Consider the following 23,385-nt stretch of genomic DNA (forward strand, 5'->3'; position numbering starts at 1 on the left):
TTAATCTTTGTTAATTACATCATCCGTATAATATAAGCTACATTGTTGAGCGATCGCTTCACATATAATATATTATCCGTACCTATGTCTATAACCGAGATGGTAAACAACATCATGATAATAATCATGTAAGTATACCTATTATAATAACTACATACAATGTGTGTAAATGTTAACACCAGATTATGAAGATGAACTTACTGTTCTATTAATAATCCCGAACACTGAAAAAATCTTAAAAGTTAAAACGTGACGTGTTTATGCTTTTCGTGCATATAACAACCGTCAAAAAACAGAAAATTACCTTAACGATTGACTTTTCAGTATTCAGTCAATAATAACCCAACCCGCATGGGTTAATTTAATAATATTGCATACGGATAATGGCACATGGGCTCCTATGGCAAATATTTACTAGTATACAAAAAAGCGCCTTTTTAAGACAAGGTCAAACCAAGTCGTGCAACATTATGTCAAAAGTGCAAAGAATCATTACTCTCTTGCTCGAACACGCACTTATTCCGATTAGACCGAAGGACTGGAACTTGGGCGCTAACGCAGGTTGTAGACCTAAGTTTGACCTTGTCTTTCGAGCGACCTTCGCTTTACTTGCATTGCACACGTTACACTGAGTACGAGCAACGACTCAAGTTATTTGTTTGTCATACTTCCACTACACAGGATTTGACCTTCATCTTAATTGACAATCGTCCCGTATCGCTGTATATCCCGTTTTTCGACTACCAACACAAAAAATAAACGAATGTTAATCAAAGTTCAAAATCAAAACTACTGCGAATAAAGAGTCTTTTAATTTCGATTTATTTAATAATTCGATACGCTTAATGCATCGTACGTTTGAGATCAAATGTTGGTTTTTTATTATTCAATAGATATGATATTTTTGATGATTGATTTTGAGATCAAGATAATTTGTTAGCTTTTAACTTAAAGCGTGTGGGTTTACTTTCATGTAGTAGATATGTACTCGTACCTGCATGACTTGGTGTATCTAGATAAATTTGACACGCAGCGTTGAAAGTGTCACGTTTAAGGCATCAAAAACACCCAGTTTTGGTGCCTTGCAGTGCCCTTGTAAGAAGACATAAAAGTTCTTAATTCATCCACATTGACCAATATCACCGCAAACTCAACTAGCAATAATTAGAGTACACAGCAAAACCTCTTTTGATTTTATTTAATCAGCTTCTATATATTCAACTTTATTGACGCGGTTGCTGAATTATTAAAAAGATCTTACAGTTTGACTACTAAGTCAAAAAAGTCTCACTATTTTTAACGATTGAACTGATGAACGAGAATAACGTTAAAGTGCAATAGCAACATTGGCAAGAGCAGAAACGTTTTATGCCCATTTTACAATTACAAGTATACATTTATTACTTAAAACATTCAGATCATTGAAAGGAACATAGATTATCATAAGTATAACAACAATCAATATTTTCTTATTAGAAACATTACGTTAGTTAAGTATTAAAATTCATAAGTTGCACAGATGTTCCTCAAAAACACCGACAATGTTTTTAAATGTTGACTTAGCAGATACTAAGTAAACAATATTTTTTATATACATATAAATACATTTAATATCTACCTTATTGTTAACTAATGAAAAAACCTAATTACTTGCCACACCCCAAGGATTGCCAATTCTCCAGGAATTTGGCGTTATCTTTGCTATTGTCGAGTCTTAAATGGTAGGTAATAAAGTGGAGAACTTTGCAGATTAGAGAGATAATATATAATTTAGAAAGATATATATTACAAGATAAAAGTTAAAGTTGATCGAATACTGCAGCGAGAATCGCATTTTTCTGTATTAAAATATATTTGACGTCAACGCATCAGAAGCGCCGTAGAATTGAACATCGATATATAGGTACATCGTTGCAATTACACATGACACCTGAATAAGTTTTATTTTTCTATTAAAGCCCCTGTTAGTCGGGTGTTATAGTGAGAAAAATAAATACAAAAATAATTGAGGACTGAAACCACTAGACTGAGAATTTATGAGGCTTCAAAAAAGCGGTTTCAAGTTATGGGTATGTGGTATGTGGTATATTTTTGTATAACAACGTCCAATTGCACTAGACCTTGGCGCTACCGATGCGGTCGTGCTGCAAACATTATCGATTTTTAAGCATTGAAGCGTCTGCTGCTCTTGCAACAGTCTGCGATCAACTTGAGAAGTATTTTTTGGCGCGACGCACAATTAAATCAATGTCACTGTCATTCAGTTGGAAGCCAACTGCCATATTGATGAGTGACTGCTTTAGTGTGGTAGATATATAATTACGCTGACGTAGGTAAGTATACTTAGTAAACATGCTTATGGGTCGCTTTTTCAATCACCAAATAATCTTTATAGTTAGTTCTTTGTAATATGAGGTGATATCTAGTATGCACGACTATCATCCCATCACACACTGAATAAGCATAGTAGGTACCTAGTACTACTTATGCCCGTTTTCACTCGCCTCGTAGCTTGCGCTCGTAGGTTTACCTAGGAATCGCCTTAATCGGATGCCTAATGATGTAGGTGATTCCAAGAGAAAAAAAAAGTTTCATTAACTCTTTCATGACGCATAACAAAGTAAGGCGCCGCGCCGTCTAAAGTTAACCCGACTATTCGGTGGATCGGAAAGTTTAGCGGACTTGTAAAGTGTTGAGCGATGAAAAAAGTATAAATTCAGTTTTTGTTTAACCATTAAGTCCATACGAAAAAATTAAAAATATGATACCTGATACAAACACAAAATGCCACACCTTGTGGCAAGAACCATAGACAAGTAAGTTTATACAACGTGTAACAGAATACCTATAATACCTAAGTATATTTCATAAGGAATAAAAAAAAATATATATATCCCTGTACAAATATTAAATCAAAGCTTATTTATTTTTCCATACATACGAATTCAAAACATTCTAAGTTCAAGTCTTATGACAACACTATTGAAGATAATAGACCGACACACGCATAGTACCTATGCTACGCAACGCATATAAATAATAAAGGGACATGAGTTACATGATTTTTTTTGTATGTGATGGTCTGTATCATATTTCTTTCAGTAAAACTATGGCAGTGGTTGACTCTAAAACTATTCGGTTTTCGGTTTCACAGATAAGTCTCAGAGACAATACATAATGTACTTCTAAAGCCTGTGAAGATTACTTCGGTTTTGATTAACACGTTGTAGTTGCGTAGTGAAAATATTAGTCTTTTATAAGTCTCCTGCAGCATACTTCGCTAAAAAAACTGCTTGTACAGTGACTTTATTTTGGCATCCGACGGTGTGGCCCACTTAATTTGTCCAATGTCTGTGTATAAGAAGCATCCTATACCGAGTGTAAGCGGCGCGGTGCTGCGGCGGTATCAATTGCGGCAGTTTCATGCAGCGGAAAAATATATTCAAATGGGTATTTCAGTAGTAGTAGAGCATTCGATACTGAGCTCGTCTTTTATAACTATAAAAAAAACTTAATTTGGTCCGCTGCTTCCAAATTTCTAAATGCAGAAATTAAGTTTTAGAATATTGCTTAGATTTACTGTAGATTGGATAGAATAAATATATAGTCGTGGTTCGACATAAAAAAAATTACAGTTGTTTCACATACTGCGTTAAAAAAAAGTTTAAAAATTAATCCTAAATACCACACTCGATTCTTTTAGCAAGTTCGACGCGGCACCGACGCGCGACGTATGTAACCGCATTGGAAGCACATTTTGTTTTTCCGCCAGCATAATTGCGAAAAATAGCCCTGCAAATGTAGCATGTTTAGTTACATGACATCCTAATCGTTACTAATTAATACTATTTTTATTAAAACACTCTCAGATTCTTGCAAGATTTAATAAATCTTTTTTTAGTAGTACTTCTCGCAAATATAAAAGTAGATATATAATGCCTGCTCTTTAAGCTTTCGACTAAGTTTGGAAGAAAACCTTAACAGTTATATTTATACTACAATAGCTGGCCCCGCGGTTTCAGCCGCGATTAATTTAAAAGGTCAAAAAAATATACCTTCCTCAATAAATGGATATCCAATAATAAACTTTCCGGACTGTTAGTTCCTGAGATTATCGCGTTGATACAAACTCGTCGGATTTATTATATTCGTATAGATTACCTTTGTATACCTAATTTAAGTTACCCTGCTAATAGAACTTGCCCCATAATGAAACAAGTATTGTCAATTGAATTGGCCTGTATCCTTATATCGACTTACAACACCCTGCCTATATAAATTCGCCATTTATTCCACTTTATCCAACATCAGTTCGGAATTTTGATTACACCCTTTCTTTACGAAAATTATGTGTACACAAAAAAAAATATGAGGATATTAATTGAATAGAAACTCAAATAATAAATGATTTGGGGACTTAGTAGTATCGAAGTAATTTCATTGACGTCACTCTGCGAAAGAATAAAAAGGAAAGATTCACAGCCACTTTACATTCCAGGATCAACAATTACATATTGAAATGTTTTCAATTCCAAAAAATAACTAAAAAAATAGCTAAGAAAATTGATCAAACGGTATTTAAAAAACCGAAATAACTTTTAACTCCTGGCAACCCTATTTTCGTCCTTACCCATCTTTATAGCTATCTAGTAGAATAATAACAGCGCTTATGTGTTCAAAGCCTACAGCTTTAACTACCATACAGTAGAGCATAGAATTTTAATGATGATAATCCATAAGTAATGCCTAGTTTAAGTGCGGATCTCATGCCACACCAATCCTCTTCATCTTGCCGATAAATCAGTTGCATCTGTAGATACAACCAGCAGGCCGATTTTGCATCTCAGTTAACTCAAAATTTTGCTAGCCACAGACGAAATTAGCAACCAAATCACCAGTAAATCCGTATTCTGCATTCTGAAACCCAAGTTTCCAACTGAATTCCTTTCAACGAGAGTGGCAAATACAATTACGAAATGTTAATTAATTGTTTAGGCGTTATTTGATGGCAACTTTCCACAGTGGCTTGAATTGGATGTCAACTGATTTACACAATAGCCCCGCAGACATCCAGTAAGATTAAAACAATACCACGGTATCCTACGCCCATCTCCAGAAAGAAAATGTTATTCCATGATAAACATTATCCTTATTTTCATTAAAACGCGAAAACCAATAAAGTCGGTTTGTCTGTTGTCTACACCAAACAGAACATCTTGATTTGCCTGTATTATGCTTTTTATATAAAGGTTGAAGGAATATATATATATATTATATATAATAAAAGGAAATTAAGCGTAGTGTTGTTCTACAAATTATTTTAATCCGTATGAAACCCCTTGTTTTTCCGGCTTTAGGATAGGTGTATAGCTGGAGCGGTGCAGTATATGCCATCGCAGACTAGGTACCTACCGCAAAAGCCTCCATACATTTCGCAATAACAAAAAGTACAAGCCAAACGCATCGGACATGTTAAGGCCATCCGCAATTCTTCTGCTTGATATATGCGATACCCATACTGCTGAGGTTATTCGCATTAAATATAAATGAAAGAAACCCACGATGATGCATACTTCTTAGTATTCCTTAAATAATTTTGTAAGAACCTGCTCTAAGGCGACAAAAAATTAACTTTTGTAAGTCAAAACCCGTTAGAAGCGGCAAAGTAATTTGTTAGCAAATTTGTTATTTAGTTTTTAAAAATGAAACGATTGCAGCGCCCCCATTTGGCCTTTTGCTGTAAAATATAACTAAGAACTTGCCCAAAAGTGATGCGTACGTATAATAACGTACGTACGTATAATAACGTTCGTACGTTTATATACAAACTTTATTCAAATCGGTCCATCAGTTTGCTAGGTGAGTCGTCGCGCAAACAAGCTCATGAATGCGGACCCAAAATGGATTCAAAACTTGGAGTTCATCAGATTACATATTTCATTAAACCTATTTTATTTGCGTCAGAGATTCTAAAGCGTGGTTGCAGCAGTTTGCGATGAACTTAAATCTAACTTTAACATCATTGAGAATATTGGAATATCTGAAACAAGGCGTACTGCGTTATTTAAAAATCCAAATATATCCAACAAATTGGCTTCAAGACGGATGATTGCTGATGCGGTACGGCGTTGAAAAAGGAAGACTTAAGTCACTAAACATCCTGTATCTCTTGTGTCTTTTGGGTTGGAACGTTTTCGCATAAAAACAATAATTGCTCCTTAAGTGCACCAATATTTGCATGTGTTGCGGTGTTTACCCGATATAAGAAAAAATATTTCAGTCCATATTTATGTTACTTTTATGCATTTTTCTTAGAATGCCTTAGAACGTAAATACTGGCACAAATACGCCGACTTCGACGTAGTAGACTCCTTTTATAGGCACCTAGGAGCGCAGCGGTGACCAACCATTAATAAATGCTGTACAATGTACTTAAATATAACACAAATACGATTTTTTCAAACAGGACGCCGATTTTTTGCTTTTCAATTTCTTAGTTTAAGAATATTTTAGGTAAAATATTTACAATATTATAAAAATAGAAAAGATATCAGTCAATATACATACACCCTACGTAGGTAATGTTTATCCATCGTACATACAAAATTAACGATTAAAATATTCAGATGCACCAAAATTTGTTGATGCTAATGCCCATTATGGATATGCTGCGTATTAAAATAATTAAAACAATGAAGTCTTTTCCCAGTTTCTTACTCGCGTACCTACACGCGGAATAATATCTTTAGAAAATTGGAACAACCACGTGTCCCGCTGCGATACTGAGTGCGAAATCGAACATGAGAGGTCAATAAACCCAGCCAACGCTCACACCAGTAAAGATCATTAATTGGTTAGTGGATTTCGTTAAAATTAACCAGTTAATACCAACTCTTTCACGAATGAAAAAACGCTATCATAGTTTTCTTCTCAAAATGTTAGATAACCAGTACAATAAGTTCTAACCACTACCTTTTCGAAACTATGCCCTGCTAATTTTAACACGCACTACAAGTCAGAGTATTTACATTACCAGTTAGTTTTCCTTTCTAGCGAAACGAAAATTCTTGACTATAGAATCATACTGGCATTATTGGGTTATTATTATGGTTTAATTTTTTTATACTTTAGCCTATTTACAATGAATTAATGAGTTACTATCGTAACGTAATTAAAAAAAATAGAATACACCTATTATATATATACTAGGTAAGTAAAGTTATAGGTCACGTCATATCCATAAAGATAAATCAAATGAAAAGTAGTTACATAAAACAACCTAATTACTATTGCTGGTTATGATTCTGTTATGATTGCAGTCACCACATTGAAGATACACATACACTAGCTATGATAATATAAACATAGATAAACAAGAATTTATAAAAATGCATTGCAAAGAATTTTTACATGACTAGTGAATTAGGCAAACGAAATATTAAATAGTAGGCAGCATATTAAATAAATGATGGTACCTAGGTAATAATTAAGCTGTACCCAAATTTCTTAATTGACAGAGTGTTAAAAAGGATAACAATAGTTTCAGAACTGTCAATTTCTTAAGTTATTGCACTAAATTAGTACCTATGTTGATCTCTCGTAAGTGTATACAAAAGAATATCAATTCTTAAAAACTGAAATGAATTCCAAAATATTCCTTGTAGTTAAGTTTAGTTTTTTATGGATAGAACACATATATAACTGCAAATTATAATCTAAACTCATCTTAGACTACATGATAATCTTTACTGTTGTTGATGCAGAAAAAAAAACAGAGAAGAATTGCTAAGTCAGCAAAAGGTCAGTTTTGGCACAGTTTTATTTATGGTTAAGTTTTATTTGAGAAAATAGGTACTTATTAGTTCTTTCCTATTATGTCATTAGTGAGATTAGCCATCGTCCTAGCCACGCAAGATGAAATAAACTAATAACTACTTTATTTTAATCAACAAAAAAAATCACTCATCAGATTTTTATCTAAACTCATGTAGTATCTTTGATGATTTACTTATTTCTTAATGCGTCTATAATTTACTGTGTTCGCTTCAACTAAAGAAAGCTTAGCACCATCAAAATTAAATAGCTATAAAATGCGAGCAGACTGCAAATTAGTATTTTGTATGTATGTATGTGATAAAAAGGGTTACTTCAAGCATGTAACAATCTGAAATCTTAAATCTGTTGGAATAGTTGTTTAGCTAATAAACTAAGGGCCTGTTTCACAACCTTTTGCTATGTGTTGGATAGTTTATTCACCAATTTTGTCTTGGCTATGTCACTTGACATAAAGTAAAAAAGTGATAAAACCTCCAAAACTTACTTTTAGGCTAACCAACACATGAAACAGGCCCTAGGAAAATCAAAATTATTTTGCAGAAGGTAAATAAAAAGAGTTACTCAACTAGTATTCAACTATTATAGTCGTAAAAATATAATAGGCCCGTTTTGACATTTGTCATCGCGACGTAACTAGTTATGGAACCATAAGACTCTGTACTCGATACTCACGATAAATCAATTCAAGTTTGTATCAGTACTGGATTGATATTATTATGTATTGTAAAGTGTTCGTTCGTTCAAAGTATTCCTTTAACTTCACAACCAATACGCGTAACTGGCTGTTGATTATACGTCCACTTTTCAACATGTTGAAACAGAGTTAGTACTATATAAAAACAAACACAAAAATCGAGTCAAATCACTATGTTTAAATTAATGTCCAAAATAGAAGAGCCATAGTTAACGTAAAAGTAAACAATATATATCAATATTGTTTACTTAAACGAGCGCACAGTCAACTTTACAAGATGAGGAACGAAAAACTGCGCAGTGCGCGCGGGGACGCTTCAGTCATGTGCCGCTTGGTCAGATACATCAACTCAGACTCATTATTTAGAACCCATTTTGAGAACCAAGCTCATTCGTTGCAGTAAAAATAACTACACAATATATCATTTCGATATTCAGTAAAAAAATGGTTACAGCTCTAGTATAAAAAAAAAAAAGACTGAGAACGTAACTGTTTTCGGAACGTTTCGCAACAATTATAAATTGCATGCTACTATGAAGTAAGCGCAAAAAGAATACTCGCGATATATTATTTCGTATTATTTAACTTCCCAAAAAAATTTACGTATTTTTTAAAACACTGTATGTAATTGATTTTTATTTTTTGGTTTCTTTCAGTTTCGTTCCAAGTTACATTCTATGGTCTTGCACAAATGTCAAAACGGGCCTATTACATTTTTACGACTATAGTTAGGTATAGAAAAACTCAGGTAAAAATCAATCAATCAAATAAACGTATTCAAGCATAATATAATGGAAAAACGTATTATGGCATGAAAATACCAATCACATTTTCGGAATTCTGGTAATTAGTCCAGGCAATATTTTAAAAGTGAATAGATGCGATATGTCCAAATAATACATAAATAAGACTAGTCTTATGTTTTTTGCAATAATGGGCCAAGAAGGTCCTTATAAATTTGCTAATGAGATATTGTGTTTTGATTAAGGAGATCAATATACAAAAAGAAAATTGATATTATAATGTGATCAATACTTATTTGTATCATCAATACTCCAAAGATATTTTCAGGGGGGTTACCCAACTGTGTAGAAAACACACAAAATACACTAAAACAGCAATTAGCTGCTATGGCACAGGGATCCAAGTGAATCCTCTTTGGCATGCCCAATGCCACATGATTTATAGATATGTGCAAGATATTGGATAAAAATATCATTAAAACACATAGTTACATGTGGATTGTTTATAGAAAAACTGTTAATTAGTTATTATAATAACATTTGGCACATTCATATTTCTAACTTGTTACATAATTTTCATTATTACTACAATTACCTAATTATTGAAAATATTAAATGGTATATAATATTATATTGTCTATTCTTCTTGTCTTATTAAATAAACAATCTTTGAACTACTTTTTGGTAAAGTATGTTTTAAAAACAATGAAAACATACATTCAGTATGTTTTCATTGTTTATTTTATATCTCTTTTCTTAACTGAAACCAAGCAACTGGGTTCGAACTGGTGGTAAGGTCACTTCAACCAGACAAACTAGATGTTTTGAACATACCTATAATTTTTTTTTTAAACTGTGAAAAGATTGTTTACCTAATCCAAGTTCAATAAAATAGACTATTTATTGCGTAGAATAAAATTATACATACACAGCATACTGGAACAATTTTAATATCTGCCAAATAATGTGTAATGTGGTAATCATCAATGTGTATGACTGAAATGCATTTGGATTTATTTATTATATTACACTGGTTTATTTACCATCTATTAATGACCATTAACATCTAGAATGTTTGTTATATTACCACTCATATAATGCTTCATTTTTGATGCAAAGGTTAATTTCTTACAAACAGCTTGAAGAAGAAAACCACTGGCCCTGCTGGCTTAAAATAAATTGCAAGGAGAAGACTTCACTTGTTCCTTTAACACTAGAATGATGGAAGAAATTCCCTACCCATAAAGAGAGTGGCCAACTAAATGACTGCATGTTTATAAATTTATTTATTAAGTGGGAAGAATTGATGAAACAATGAAATAAAAATTAATAAGACTTATAATGCATATAAAAAATATTTAAGTACAATTCTACCATTTGTTTTATTTGAATTACAAGTACCACAAAGTGTACAACTGTGACATAAAAAAAGACAGGTCTGTTACATTTATTAATGTAGTAGACCTGTACATTTATTAATTTAACATACCTGTCTATTTTTATTTCCTAGCTTACCATGTTGGTATGTATCCTAGAGCATCCAATCTTGAACTTAAAGCTGGTTACTCACAATTTTTATTGCTTTGAAATTCTACTTTCAGATCCAATATTGATTTTTCCACAAAATATTACTAAATAATGGGTATGGGACAAAGCAATTCTATTAATTTTTATAGTTTAAATATTAACAAAAGTACCCTAATATTACAAGCATAGACACTCTTATCATTATATGCATTATATACAAAAAAAAATAAACCACAAATGAATTTTTAAGTATTTCAAGACTTTATTCATAATGAAAAATCACAAAGGATCAAGATTAGCCAAAATGATTCAGGATAATTCAATTGAAAGTAAAAATACTGATCCCGTCATTCTAGTGTTAAAACTTACTTTCTTTAAACATATCACCTTGGTGGACTGTCTGCAAGACCACTATGCTTTTTCAAATGTTCACTATTGTCCTCACAATCAGAATTTTTTCTTTTGCGAGTATCAAATCTGACACCAGTTTCTTGTACCACCCGTTCACTGTTTTTAATTGCCGAGATAATGTTCTCCTTAGAAGGTGCTACCAATTTTAATTCATCTACATTTTCACTGGTGGCTGGTTCTACCAGGTGCATCACAATTCTTTCTAAACGCCTAGGGTGCTCTACAGGAGCCTCATCGGTGGTTGGAGCTTTTTCATTTTCTATTTTATCAGTTTCAACCATAACAGAGTACTTCCTTTTCATCTCATCCATCATTCTCTGCCCATATTCCTCACCGATTACACTGTTAACACAAACAAAGCTCTGTACTTTTTTTGTGTCTTTGTCAATTTCAAGGAATCCTCTGGTCCTCATGTAAATGAAATGGCCAGACCGGGACATAAGTCTGTAATAAGACTCTCCAAACTCCTTGCTTTGGTCATACATCTGGCGTAATACACAAATAACCCAGCGCACATCATCTTTGTGCATGAAAAAGAATGCAGAGGTTCCAGTGACCTCTTCTGTCATGTAACCCGCTGCTAAGGAGATGCTTTGGTCGCATTGCACAATTCGGCCATCAATTAAATGCCTTGTCCAATACTCTGAGTAAGCAGTAGGTGGTAACATTCTTGCTGGCAAGCTGTTTGTTAATATATGGACCATTCCAATGAAAACATAGTCGTTTCCACTTGAGGAAAAGGTGCGGTGGTGTCTCACTCTTTGTCGCTTGATAGTTTGTTCTTCTTGAACTCCACTAGCAGTGGCACGGTCAGATCGTCGGAGCACCCCATCTATTCTACAACGCTCATATCTGGGAGGGTCTGACCTAGCACCAGCGCGCATTATTCTTATGTGAAAGTTATGATGTTCTTCTAACAGTTTTGGATTACAACCAGTTTGTAACTCTGATGGATAAATGTGTTGCCGTAGGATGTCTTTATCCTCGTGGTGGACATAATTGTAAAAATCTTGACCTAAGAGATCTATGTAGCAGTAACCTAGCTTCTCTTGAACGTTATGGGATACGTTACATATGCGACCCATGCAAGTCACGGCCAGCATGAAACCACCGATCAGGTCAAAGAATTTAAGTATAGCAGACGACCATGTTTCAAGGTGACGGCATTTAATAGAGTCACCAAAAATGTGCTGGTTCCGTAGTTCACTTGCCACAAGTCGCAAGACACTCGTCTTGTCAACCTTTCGTTGTGAGTGGACTATATCAGACAGCAGGGACATCATTTGAGAAATTTGAGCATTAAACTCACTCCGTCTATGTTTCTCAGCGATAATGCGCGACTGGCGATCGCTCGCTTTAGCGATCGGTAAATCAGGAGAGCGTGCGTCTGATGAGGAGTCCCCATAGCTGCTTCCAGCTTGTAAATCGAACGCTTGAGGTACAGCGACAACTACACCTGGTATGGCTGAATTGCCTGCACCGCCGGTAGACGCCATCATTATCAACTGTTCAGTTCCCTTGTTTATATGCCATTCGTCAACATCGAAATTTATGAATGTATTTTCAGGATAAACATCACTTCACTATTTCCGTCCAATTAACAACACAGCTGTTTACATTGTATATCACAATACAATCCTGCCGGTAAACCAATCCATACACTACTTAAAACTATTTTTTCACAATTCACAAATTGGAATAATAATTCCTTGTTGATTTTTGTTCAACACACTACAAAAGCAGTAACAAGTGCGGTGAGCGCGCGCGGATCACAGACAAGTAACCCCCAGCACACATCAAGCGCCAAGAGCGAACCAGTGAAGAATTTCGGATAATATTTTATCACGATAACTTTCACGGTCTCCTCCGATCTCCACGAGAGATACACAGAATAGATTTATGACAGACTAAAAAGCTTTGTTTTGATTGTCATTTTCACAATCCGTCAAAAGGAGTCACAGAGTAAAACCTAAGAAAAAACATTTTTTTAAATTAATTTCATATGTTGGGTTCTAGCTTTTTAGCGACCATAGGCACAAAATTGAACCTCCCAAAGATCCAAAAAGAATGAAACACGCTACAAGTAGGCATGATAAATTTTGAAAAACTGCTCTATGTATTTTGGAAGTATCTAATATATACAATAAAACAATAGACAATATTCAATAATATAGTCCGTCGCGCTCTGACCTCTGCGTCTATTGCTGGACAATTGGAACCTCCCGGTTTGTTCAGGGATGATGGCAAGAGACCAGACGGTATGACTATAGTACCGTGGTTGATGGGGCGTGCACCGGTGTGGGATGCGACCTGCGTTTATACGTTGGCAGTTTCTCACTTGCAGAGTACGTCCCAAAGAGTGGCTCAAATGCTTAAACGCCGTAAATACTCCGTTATTTGTAATAATTACGTTTTTGCGGCGCGGTTCTTGCGTTTGAGACTCTGGGCCCATGGTCTCCGGACAGCAAACATTTTATTAACTGTGTCCCAAAAATTGTTCTTAACGTCTGGTGACCCAAGAGCTTATTTAGCCCAACGGCTAAGTCTAGATATTCAAAGGGGCAATAGAGCCAGCATCTTACCATGCCGACAAGTGAACTACTTAATAGTCTTGTATTTATTATAAATAGTAATTTTAGTTTGTAATTATTATTACTTATAACTTAAAAATTCATAACTATAATGAGGGTATCTCACGACAAAAACACACAAATTTACATCAAAATATTTTTATTCATATTTAAAAAAATAGCGGGCTTCGACTAGCTTGACATACAGATCTAATGTCGGTATTTTTGACATTGCTTCGGCATGGCGTTAGGGTTCAACAACATAGCGGGCTTGGCTTTGACAAATTATCAATCTTTAATCTGCAGTAGACGCACTGGTTGACGTCTTATCCGTTACATTAAGGAAGTTTTCTCACTTAAATTTATTCAGGCATGAAAAAATAATGCATTAAATAATATGGAAAGATCTACGAATAAATTATTATCGAGTAGCTGTTCGTGCGCAGATGTAGTTTAAATGTTTTTTTTATTAGCTATAACATTTTACATGGTACATGCGCGAGCGTTCGCAAGAGCCAACTTCAGGCCAACCAAGTAAAAGCAAAGACCAGCTCTAGTGAGGTTGAAGCTTCACCATCTAAACTAGATTTGGCCACACAACACTCTCAATCCAGTCTAGATATCGGGACACGCGCGTATATACGGCAGGCAAGGGCGTGCCGCAGCCGCGTCCATATGACGTCACTCCGACTAACCTGAAAAACCCGTCGTCGGTAGTCAAACCCGGGAGTGGCCCGCCTGAATCGCCCTGCCAACAAAGAATAAATATCATCACCATTATTTACAGTCCATTACGGTTTCAAAGACTCTGGGACCGCTGGGCAGACGGGTAAGTGATCAGTAGATGGTACTCGTAGCAGATAGGACTCCGCTTATTTATTTTATTTTATTTTTTTATTTTATTTATTAGGTTTACTTACAAACACTTACACTAATACAACCGTTTTTAAAATTTTAACTATTCTATTTAAGTGTAATGTTTTCTTAAAAGTAAACACAGCATATGAAAATATACAATAACACCATAACATGAAAACAAAAGGTATCGTGAATGAGAATATAATAACAACATATCTCACACACTAAAAATAAATCAAGGTAACAGCAAATAAGGGTCAATTGGTTACCGTTCTCCATTATTTTTCCATAGTCGCCTCGTACGCCAACCGCGGGAAGAGGAGTGTACCAATCTGCCACCACAGAACCGCATGCCGTCAGGGATAAAAAAGTCCTGATTTTTTTTTAATCATATATATATTCCCTTGCTTCCAAACATTTTTGATGTGAAAACTTCTTTAGGCGCGTTGAGCACTTTTTGGATGACAAGAAATCATGAAATCGTAACCAAAGCTTTCCATGTGCTAAATGTATACTGCGCATACCGTTTTTTTTAAAGTCATAATTGTAAAGATGGTAAGTGGAAAACCATCGCCTATAAACAAAGCGATACTTCACAGGGTATGCAAGGAGCACGTCCATGCAACCTGCCGCCCTGTGTCTATCAATTTGAGGCGCAGGTGTTACGCCTTCTGTGCCTAAGAATAACACCGGCAACCACGCCCTTCGGACCTGAACACATTGCAACAATGGTAAGGCAGAAATAAGCATAGCGATGGTACTTTCTCGGACGAGCTCGTCTACTAGATTTAGTTTTCAATTCTAGCGACAGTCCACTTAAAGACTGCGCCGCAAAGTAAGCACTGTCGAAGACGCAGACGCTTTAAGTTATTAACTAAATCCCCTTTACCTCCAAACTTTTTTTTAATAAAACCTACCTGGCAAGTGTCGCGCAAGCCCAGAGGATCGCCGGCGCAGATTTGCTCGCTGGTGATGCCATTCGGTACCCTCCGCGACACGGGGTGTACCTTCTCGCACTCACTCTTCGATACCGCAGTAACGGTTGCCTTCTGCAGTAATGGATTCCTTATGTTTTCTGCAGAATAACGTTTTATTACTTACGATTGTACTAAAAATAAAGAGTATGTTTGTAACCCCCAACGTAAAAACAACGGGGTGTTATAAGTTTGGCGTATCTGTCTGTGTGTGTGTGTGTGTGTGTGTGTTTATACCTGTGGCGTCGTAGTGCCCGAACGGAAGAACCGATTTTTAATTTTGTTTTTTGTTTGAAAGTTAAATTAGTCTGGAATTAATCGGGATGTTTGATCAATATCTGTCCAAGATGACCGCCGCCGAAAAATGACAACACAACTGTCTCAATAGGTTCATCAATTGAAAGGGCTTGACTTATAGAATACTATAGTATTCTACTCGTAAGGACTCGCACTTCACCCTTAAAAATGTCGACTGTTATAGGCCATTGATGTTGAATATTGATATAGGTACATTGGTATTGCATTGGTTATTTCCCTAAAGCGTTCCCCATATGAAGCTGGGGACCATGGCGGACGAACACACGAAAGCGGTGGCGCGGACGGTGTCCATGCGCGGGCAGACTGTTTTTAGCCCTCTACGCAACCGCATTTTTTTATGTTTGAAAGGTGATTAGTTGGAAATGTTCTTAGCTATGTTTGATGAATATTGGTCCAAGATGGCCGCCGCGCCATCGGTTTAAATATTGTTTCACAACTCACTCAATATGAGGCTTTGACTAGGAGAATAATATATACTAAATTCGGTGTAATTGAAAGTCATCATTATACGGCCTGATTTATTAGCTTTTCAAGGGAAACACAGTTTGTAGGTACTTTTGCACGTAAGAGAAATATTGTTTCTTTTTCACATAAACTACTAAAGTTTCTACATCTGAATTACACGTAAAGGAAACCATTGCGCCAGTGCCAATCAAGGCCATTTTACTTACTCACTTAGTTATTTTCAGCTAGTAATAAGTACAACAAAGGAAAACTCACTTGAAACACTAACTCTGCCCCAACCAGTAATAGAGAGAGATATCGAGGGATCGTCATCTTTGGTATACAAACATATGGGGCTCACGTTAGATGAAAACTTGACAGGCTTTTCCAACCTATAACGATAAACAACATTTGAATTAATTAAAAACAAAAGTGCTTTAGAAAAAACCCAAAATAAAGAGAAAATGATTTCAATAATGTTAACTATGTTGTTGGGCAACAAGATCTACCTCATCATTATACACATTAATATCAGCCTCGGGAAACCGGCAGGGTGATTCGTATCTTGCGACAGGTTTGCGAAAGGAAAGGGTAAATCTTGCTTTCACTGCTGTCAAACTTCACTTTTTCATACAATAAATAAACTGTGTCGTTTGAGAGCAGTGATCGCGAGATTTATGCCTATTGCAACTTGCAAGCCTGTCGCGATGTACGTAATCACCCTTCGAGGCCCGGCAAACTGGCCGAGCGGCAGTTTCAGGGCGCCAAAATCAAAATAAAGTATGAAACTGGCTCATAAGAAAAAAAGGTAACAGAAAATACTTAAATAGAACAAAATTAAAGGGTTCTACGAGAACTTTGCCATTAACGAAAAATGCCATTAATAATATAATATAACGGTTGGCATTTTTCGTGTCTTTTTTTTTTGTGTTCGACATTAGAGAATCTCGGGAAGAGCGGGCACGGTGGCCGTTTATAAAGCGCGCAAACTAATATACCTAATTAGATTTACCCTCAGAGATTACTCCCTATTAATTCCTTCCAAGCAAACATTACTTTATAAAATCTACTTACTTTATCAAGGCTATGTCGTTGTATTTGAAGCGCCTGGTGTGATTCGGATGCTTTATGAGCTCCACTATTCTTACGTCCGAACGGCTGTTGAAACTTCCGTCGCCAAGCAATACCACACCCATGCGAGCTATCGTAGGGTTTATTCTGTAATACACATAATATCATCATTGTAGCCTGTAGCAATCTGTTATCTAGGTTGTTGGTAGTCACGAGAGAAGTGAACTATTAGAACAAAGTTGGTGGATTTATAATTATGTGATTATTATAATGGAGAATTGTTTCGTTGTTTTAAAAACATTTGATTAAAACTTTAAATATACTTTTAACTAAATATAAATATAACCTAAAATAAATTATTTAAAACTAAATCAAAACTAAAACGTCGAAACCACCGAAGCGAGGGTTCCTAAGATGCTAGGGAACAGTTCCTAAGATGCTGGCAGCATTGCCCCTTTGGATGGCCAAACTTATTCGTTGGCCAAGGCTGGCGTGTTGATAATAGGTAAACCTATAATCAACACGCTGGGCAGACGGGTTTACGGTAATCGCAGTAGATGGCAGTAGTACCGCAGAGGATTGCTGTAATGAGAAGGGTTTCGGCCGTAGCCCACCACGCTGGCCAAGTTCGGATTGGTGGAATTCATACGCCTTAGAGAACATTATGGATGTTGGAAATCGTTACTAAAGACCGATATCCAACAGTCTTCGTCAAGTGGTTAAAGGGATGATGATGATGTGCAAATAAATGCCCTCGTCTAAATGGACGAAACCGACGGAAAATAAAGCCGCAATTTCCAAAATTCATATGGTTTAGTGCAAGGCTTCGCACCGTTTTTAAAATTATCTACAAAGGTGCACAGCAAGGCACTTTAATAAAATCAAGAAAAATATTTTTTTTGATAATCTTTGTGCAGCAGTTTCATACCTTGAAAAATTGTGTGGAGACCACCAATCTCATCCCATTGTTGGTGTAGTTTAATTTTACTTTATACCTTTTTAAAATTTATTGTTTATTAGGGCGCTGTGAAAAATTTCTTAACTTGTAAGTGCACTTAATAATGTTAGGAACCCCCGGGGCCCAGTGCAGTGAAGAACACACGTATCTATATACAAACACATATATATACGCACAAGGTTCCGTTAGTGTTAGGAACATACGAATAATAATTTAACTAAATAAATTTTAATTATAAATATGTGTGTTCAGAACACTCACGGAACCCTGTGCGTGAATCTGTTTCGCACTTTGCCGGTGTTTTAACGTACCCATCCAATGAGTCCACACAGTGAGCTGCCGTTAGTACATAAGAGTGCGATATCAATGAACCGCCGCATCGAAATTGATATTCGCCTGAAACATTGTATCCAAGTATCACCTGAAATTAATAAAAACACACGAGCGATACAATCCTGGGCAAAGTCAAAGTTAAATAATTTTTAAATTAAAAAGGCCCATAGATAGCACTTTTGATTCACGTACATGGCATAAAAATACTGTGCTTGTTAGTGAAATTATGGCGATAATTATATTCGTAAAAACTAAAGTGTTCTGAACTCGCCCGGTCTAAGATCCCACACCAAACTTGGCTGGTTTTTCTTTATGTACATACAGTATTCTATTCGCTAGGTACTATTTAAAAGCAACCTGGTTTGAGCAATAATCGATACCAGTGAATAGGGGTACATAGACAAGATAGAATTTTTTTATCAAAAATAACCGATTCTTGCAATTAATGCAATACCAATTAAAAAGTAAATAAATTTTAGTATTAATAAAGTTTGAATACTATGTGCTACAACTAGCTTCCAGTCACGAAAAAATATGCAACTACAGTTTTGATAAAAATTGTGGATGTACCAAATATACTTAATAAATCTGTGTAGCGATTTCTACAAAATTTCTATAATCGATACGATTGCTGAAAAATTTGAAAATACAATCACAAAGTACCACACCTTTTGGCAAGAACCATAGACAAGTTAGACTATATGAGTTGCCTAGTGAGTAGTGAAAATCGATTGGTAAATGTATGCCTAGGAATCTTCTTTGATTAGGCGTTATTTATTTAGACATTGCCTTGTCCGTCGTTAGTGAAAACGGGCATTAGTGTTTCATATTAGGTACAACTTGGTGGTTAGATACCTTTGTATGCATGTCCAACACGGACTTGGTGGTTTTTTTTTAATATGAAAAGTTTCCTAGTAGGTGGGAAAAAAAATATCTTACCATATGTGGGAACTCCCCACGTGACGTATTTTCCCCACCGATTATATGGGACCCTAGAGGTGGTAAGGTTGTGGCTATTATTTTCTGGCATTCTGTAATAAATTAATTATAAAATTATTTTTTATTTTATTTTAAAAAGCATATAATTATGGTTCGGATTTGAACCTGCGACTACCTAGCAATTGCTGCTTGAGCGCTTTCCCACCAAGCTACGGCTCTCAATTAGAAATCAGTATAGGTATATATATATATATATATATATATATATATATGCCTTTTATGTCAATCTTTAAAGTACAAACATTGCAGTTTCGATCAAATCGATTTCAAAGGTCCATATTACAGACAGACACTTTTGAAACAAGAGGTGACATAGTATCTACATATATAACTTTTTTGCATCTTACACAGTCCGTCCTTCGGTCTTCAGGAAACCAACTATCTCTGTACTTTTCATCAAGATCAATACAGCGGCTAAGCCGACCAAATGTAATAAGAAATTCATTATAAATTAACAAGATTAACAAGCAAACAGACAGAAACACTATAGCCTTTATAATGCTAGCACCTATAAAGACTTTCCGAAAAAAAAAACTGGTAAAACGCCTACAGTGGCGTACACGCACTCCATACATGCACAAAATCACTGCATACCCTAACATTGATATATAACTCGTATAGGAGGAGAATTTGTGCCGTGTTATGCAATTTTACTGGTGTATGCATACCCTGGTAAGAAACCCAGTGCACGCCACTGAACGCCTATAGGTTTGATTGCTCACCAATTGCATATTTTTGTGATTTCATGGAATCAAAACTAACACATAATGGTTTTTCAGAATACCCGTTATAATTATTAAAGTTACTTTTAAATACAATCATAGTACCTCTGTCAGCAATTCTTTCTTCCGCTCCTGTAAATAAATAAAACAAAAAACAGTTAACACCAGATTTTTCCATACCTTCATAGAAGATAAAAAATTACAATCAAAATCGCTGGGGGCTTTGTACCATCACTTGAAAGCAATTTTATTAATTGCCAACCCTGTTGTAAAAAATTAACTAAACTGAAATGTGTAATAACAGGCACATGAGGTTTAACATCTACGCTTTCTGTTGACACAGGACTTCTGTGGGCACAGGACGTTGCAGGACTTGTTCCTAGCATGTCCTGCGAAGCGTTGCTCTGTCAATAGGTAATGGTTTTTGGGGCGTTTATAAAATACGTGAGATATTAGATGCTTCCGAGCATCATAGAGCCGTTTTTCAAAATTAGTCATCATGCCTATTGCAAATTGCAACATTGCATACTGCAATTGAATCTAATTTCCATGCAATTGATCTTAATATAATACCAAAATTATCCTGGACTGTGGATGGGCAGCATACTATTTCGGATCTGCCACGGAAGCCACATCTACTGTATGGATGATATTCCTTTGATCGAATGTAACTGTGCCAAAAACAAAGGTAAATTAGACATGATATTAATAACGTATTATATTAAGTGATTCGGCCTCACACCCACGCACCTCTATCTTTTCGGTTGTAATGTGCGTTTTCAATTGAACCAACTAGAATATCACTTGCTTGAACAGTCAAGAAAAAAACAGCGTGAGGAAACCTGCATGCCTCCATAACGTTCTCAACGACGTGTGACGTTTTACCAATCCGCATTCGGCCAGCGTAACGGACTACGGCATACAACCTTCACATTCTGAGAAGAGACCCGTGCACTGCAGTCTGCCGGTAATGGGTTGATTGTGAAAATTATGAACCCTATCAAGTATAATGCCCATTGCTGGGCATAAGCCTCTTCAACCAAGAGAGGGATATAAAGATTAAACCCACGTTGTTGTTCCAATATAAGGTGGCGGACCTTGCTAATGAACTCAAGTTCTTAATTAATGATTATTATCAGGATTTAATAACAATAGCCACCGGAAACCTAAAGACCGAAAGGTTCAAAAGGTTAAGGTTTTATCAAAAGGTTAAGGCCAAAGTTGAAAATGTTTATTGGTGATTTTGTTTAAAGCACCCAGAAAATGGGCCGGTCTCTAGGTGTATGACATCAAAAGATATAAAAAGAAATAGCCCTAAAAAAGAGATTTAAAACAATTCAAGAAAAGGAACTACGGCCTTATTCAATCTCGGTACGCGAATATCGTATATTAACTACTTATTTTAAAAATGATATCTACTGACCTTAAAGCATCGTTACAATCCATTATCAGTTTACATGTTCCCTCCGATATTTTTTCTGTAGGAACACACTGGTCTCCGACTGGTATAAATAAAATTAAACTATATACATCATATGATTTTAGAAGCTACATGTTGGTACCTATATCTTCCGCTATCATTTAATTCCTACAGTAGCGCCATCACCAGGAAAAATGGGCTTGAAATCCATCCATAATCATTTGAACAAAGATGTTGTTATCATACTTTAGCAGGACCGTTACGAAATCTGGACAACAAGTCTTCTATTATAAGGTACAATTGCGTCACAGTAGTCGTGCAATCGCAAAGAGTGGGTACTAATAAAAAAAATTATGACAAAAGTTTAACACTAAACAATTTAACATTAAACCAACGGTACATAACCCATAAAGGCCACATCCAACGAGTCGCTGGAAGCAAGTGGGGATTTTGAAGCTCCCTATATCCAGCAAGAACGTAAATATGTTGAAGTCAATACGTAGATACCTACTACATATTCAAGTTCTGTTTACTTTTTACTCCCACACTAATAAAAAAAAAAAATTACATCAATTGCATTCAAATTCTTTTTACTATATTTAATTGAAGTCATTGGGTCGACCGCTGATATACAGGACTGGGAACCTGTACCTACTAAACCTGTATTTTCGATTGTGTCCTACATAATAATCTGTTATCCATACTAATGTTATAAATGAGAAAGTGTGTTAGTTTGCTTGTCCTTACTTTACGCTTTATAGTCGACTTTATTTTTGGCATAGAGTAAGGACGGAGAGTAACATAGGCTACTTTTTAAACCATGAAAATAAACGGTTCCCGCGGGATTTGTATATAACTGTAATAAAAGCGGTCGAAGAACGCGAACATCGGCCCTAATAATAGCAAAAATTTAACTGGACTAAATAGCAAAATAAAAATTCTCATAACCACATTTATGCTATTCTTTCATTATTAACTTGAAATAAATCTATGAATCTCGATTTTACCATACGAAATTACAATCATAAAAAAACATCAGTTTCTTACCTTCTCCAGCAAGTGTAACATTTAATAGTGTTACAAAATATAAAATAATGAGATTATATTTATTGTGACACATGTTGGTTTTAGACATTGCTTAATAACTGAATTTCCTCAATCTGTTTATTAAAATATCTACTCTTGGATAAACCCCACTTATCATCAGCTACTGATTAAACTATCTTTTAATTGAAAGCAAAACAAGTTAATATAATTACTTTACTTCTCTTAATACAATCGCGTAATGCATATAATTGCTAATTCAATAATTATTTAATTTCAAAACAATTACATTCTTCACAACTACTCAGACTGAGTGCGTAGCACGGACTGCCTAGTATTACTGCAAACTGTAAGGTTGAAAAACTTGAATTACGTTTAGGACAATACTATGGGGGAAAACCAAAGGAAGCCAAAATAAAACCAAACTGGAAAAGTTTTGGCTCAGAATTAGTTATCTTGACTA

General features: G+C 35.4%; 2 protein-coding genes across 2 annotated transcripts; both read right to left on the reverse strand.

Annotated features, from left to right (window-relative positions):
* Positions 1–11,040: 11,040 nt before the first annotated feature.
* Positions 11,041–13,092, reverse strand: LOC120628870 (aryl hydrocarbon receptor nuclear translocator-like protein 1). The gene has a single exon (XM_039897521.1). The coding sequence runs from the start codon at positions 12,708–12,710 to the stop codon at positions 11,184–11,186; it is 1,527 nt and encodes a 508-aa protein (XP_039753455.1). The 5' UTR covers positions 12,711–13,092; the 3' UTR covers positions 11,041–11,183.
* An 837-nt stretch (positions 13,093–13,929) lies between these two features.
* On the reverse strand, positions 13,930–23,235 carry LOC120628862 (serine protease persephone-like). The gene is made up of 10 exons (XM_039897511.1): positions 22,926–23,235; positions 21,882–21,960; positions 21,032–21,129; positions 20,564–20,590; positions 19,677–19,768; positions 18,716–18,825; positions 17,450–17,593; positions 16,652–16,767; positions 15,557–15,714; positions 13,930–14,529 (listed from the first exon to the last, which is right to left on the reverse strand). The coding sequence occupies exons 1-10, from the start codon at positions 23,011–23,013 to the stop codon at positions 14,359–14,361; spliced, it is 1,083 nt and encodes a 360-aa protein (XP_039753445.1). The 5' UTR covers positions 23,014–23,235; the 3' UTR covers positions 13,930–14,358.
* Between the last annotated feature and the right edge of the window lie 150 nt (positions 23,236–23,385).

This window comes from Pararge aegeria, chromosome 13 (genome assembly GCF_905163445.1).
Source record: "Pararge aegeria chromosome 13, ilParAegt1.1, whole genome shotgun sequence".
NCBI lineage: Eukaryota > Metazoa > Arthropoda > Insecta > Lepidoptera > Nymphalidae > Pararge > Pararge aegeria.

Coding starts and splice junctions, on each gene's coding strand:
- LOC120628870 (XM_039897521.1), bottom strand. CDS start 12,710: ATGATGGCGTCTACCGGCGGTGCAGGCAATTCAGCCATACCAGGTGTA.
- LOC120628862 (XM_039897511.1), bottom strand. CDS start 23,013: ATGTCTAAAACCAACATGTGTCACAATAAATATAATCTCATTATTTTA. Junction 17,594..18,715: donor TGTGTGGACTCATTGGATGG/GTACGTTAAAAC, acceptor TGTGTATTACAG/AATAAACCCTACGATAGCTC. Junction 15,715..16,651: donor GGGCAGAGTTAGTGTTTCAA/GTGAGTTTTCCT, acceptor GTTATTCTGCAG/AAAACATAAGGAATCCATTA.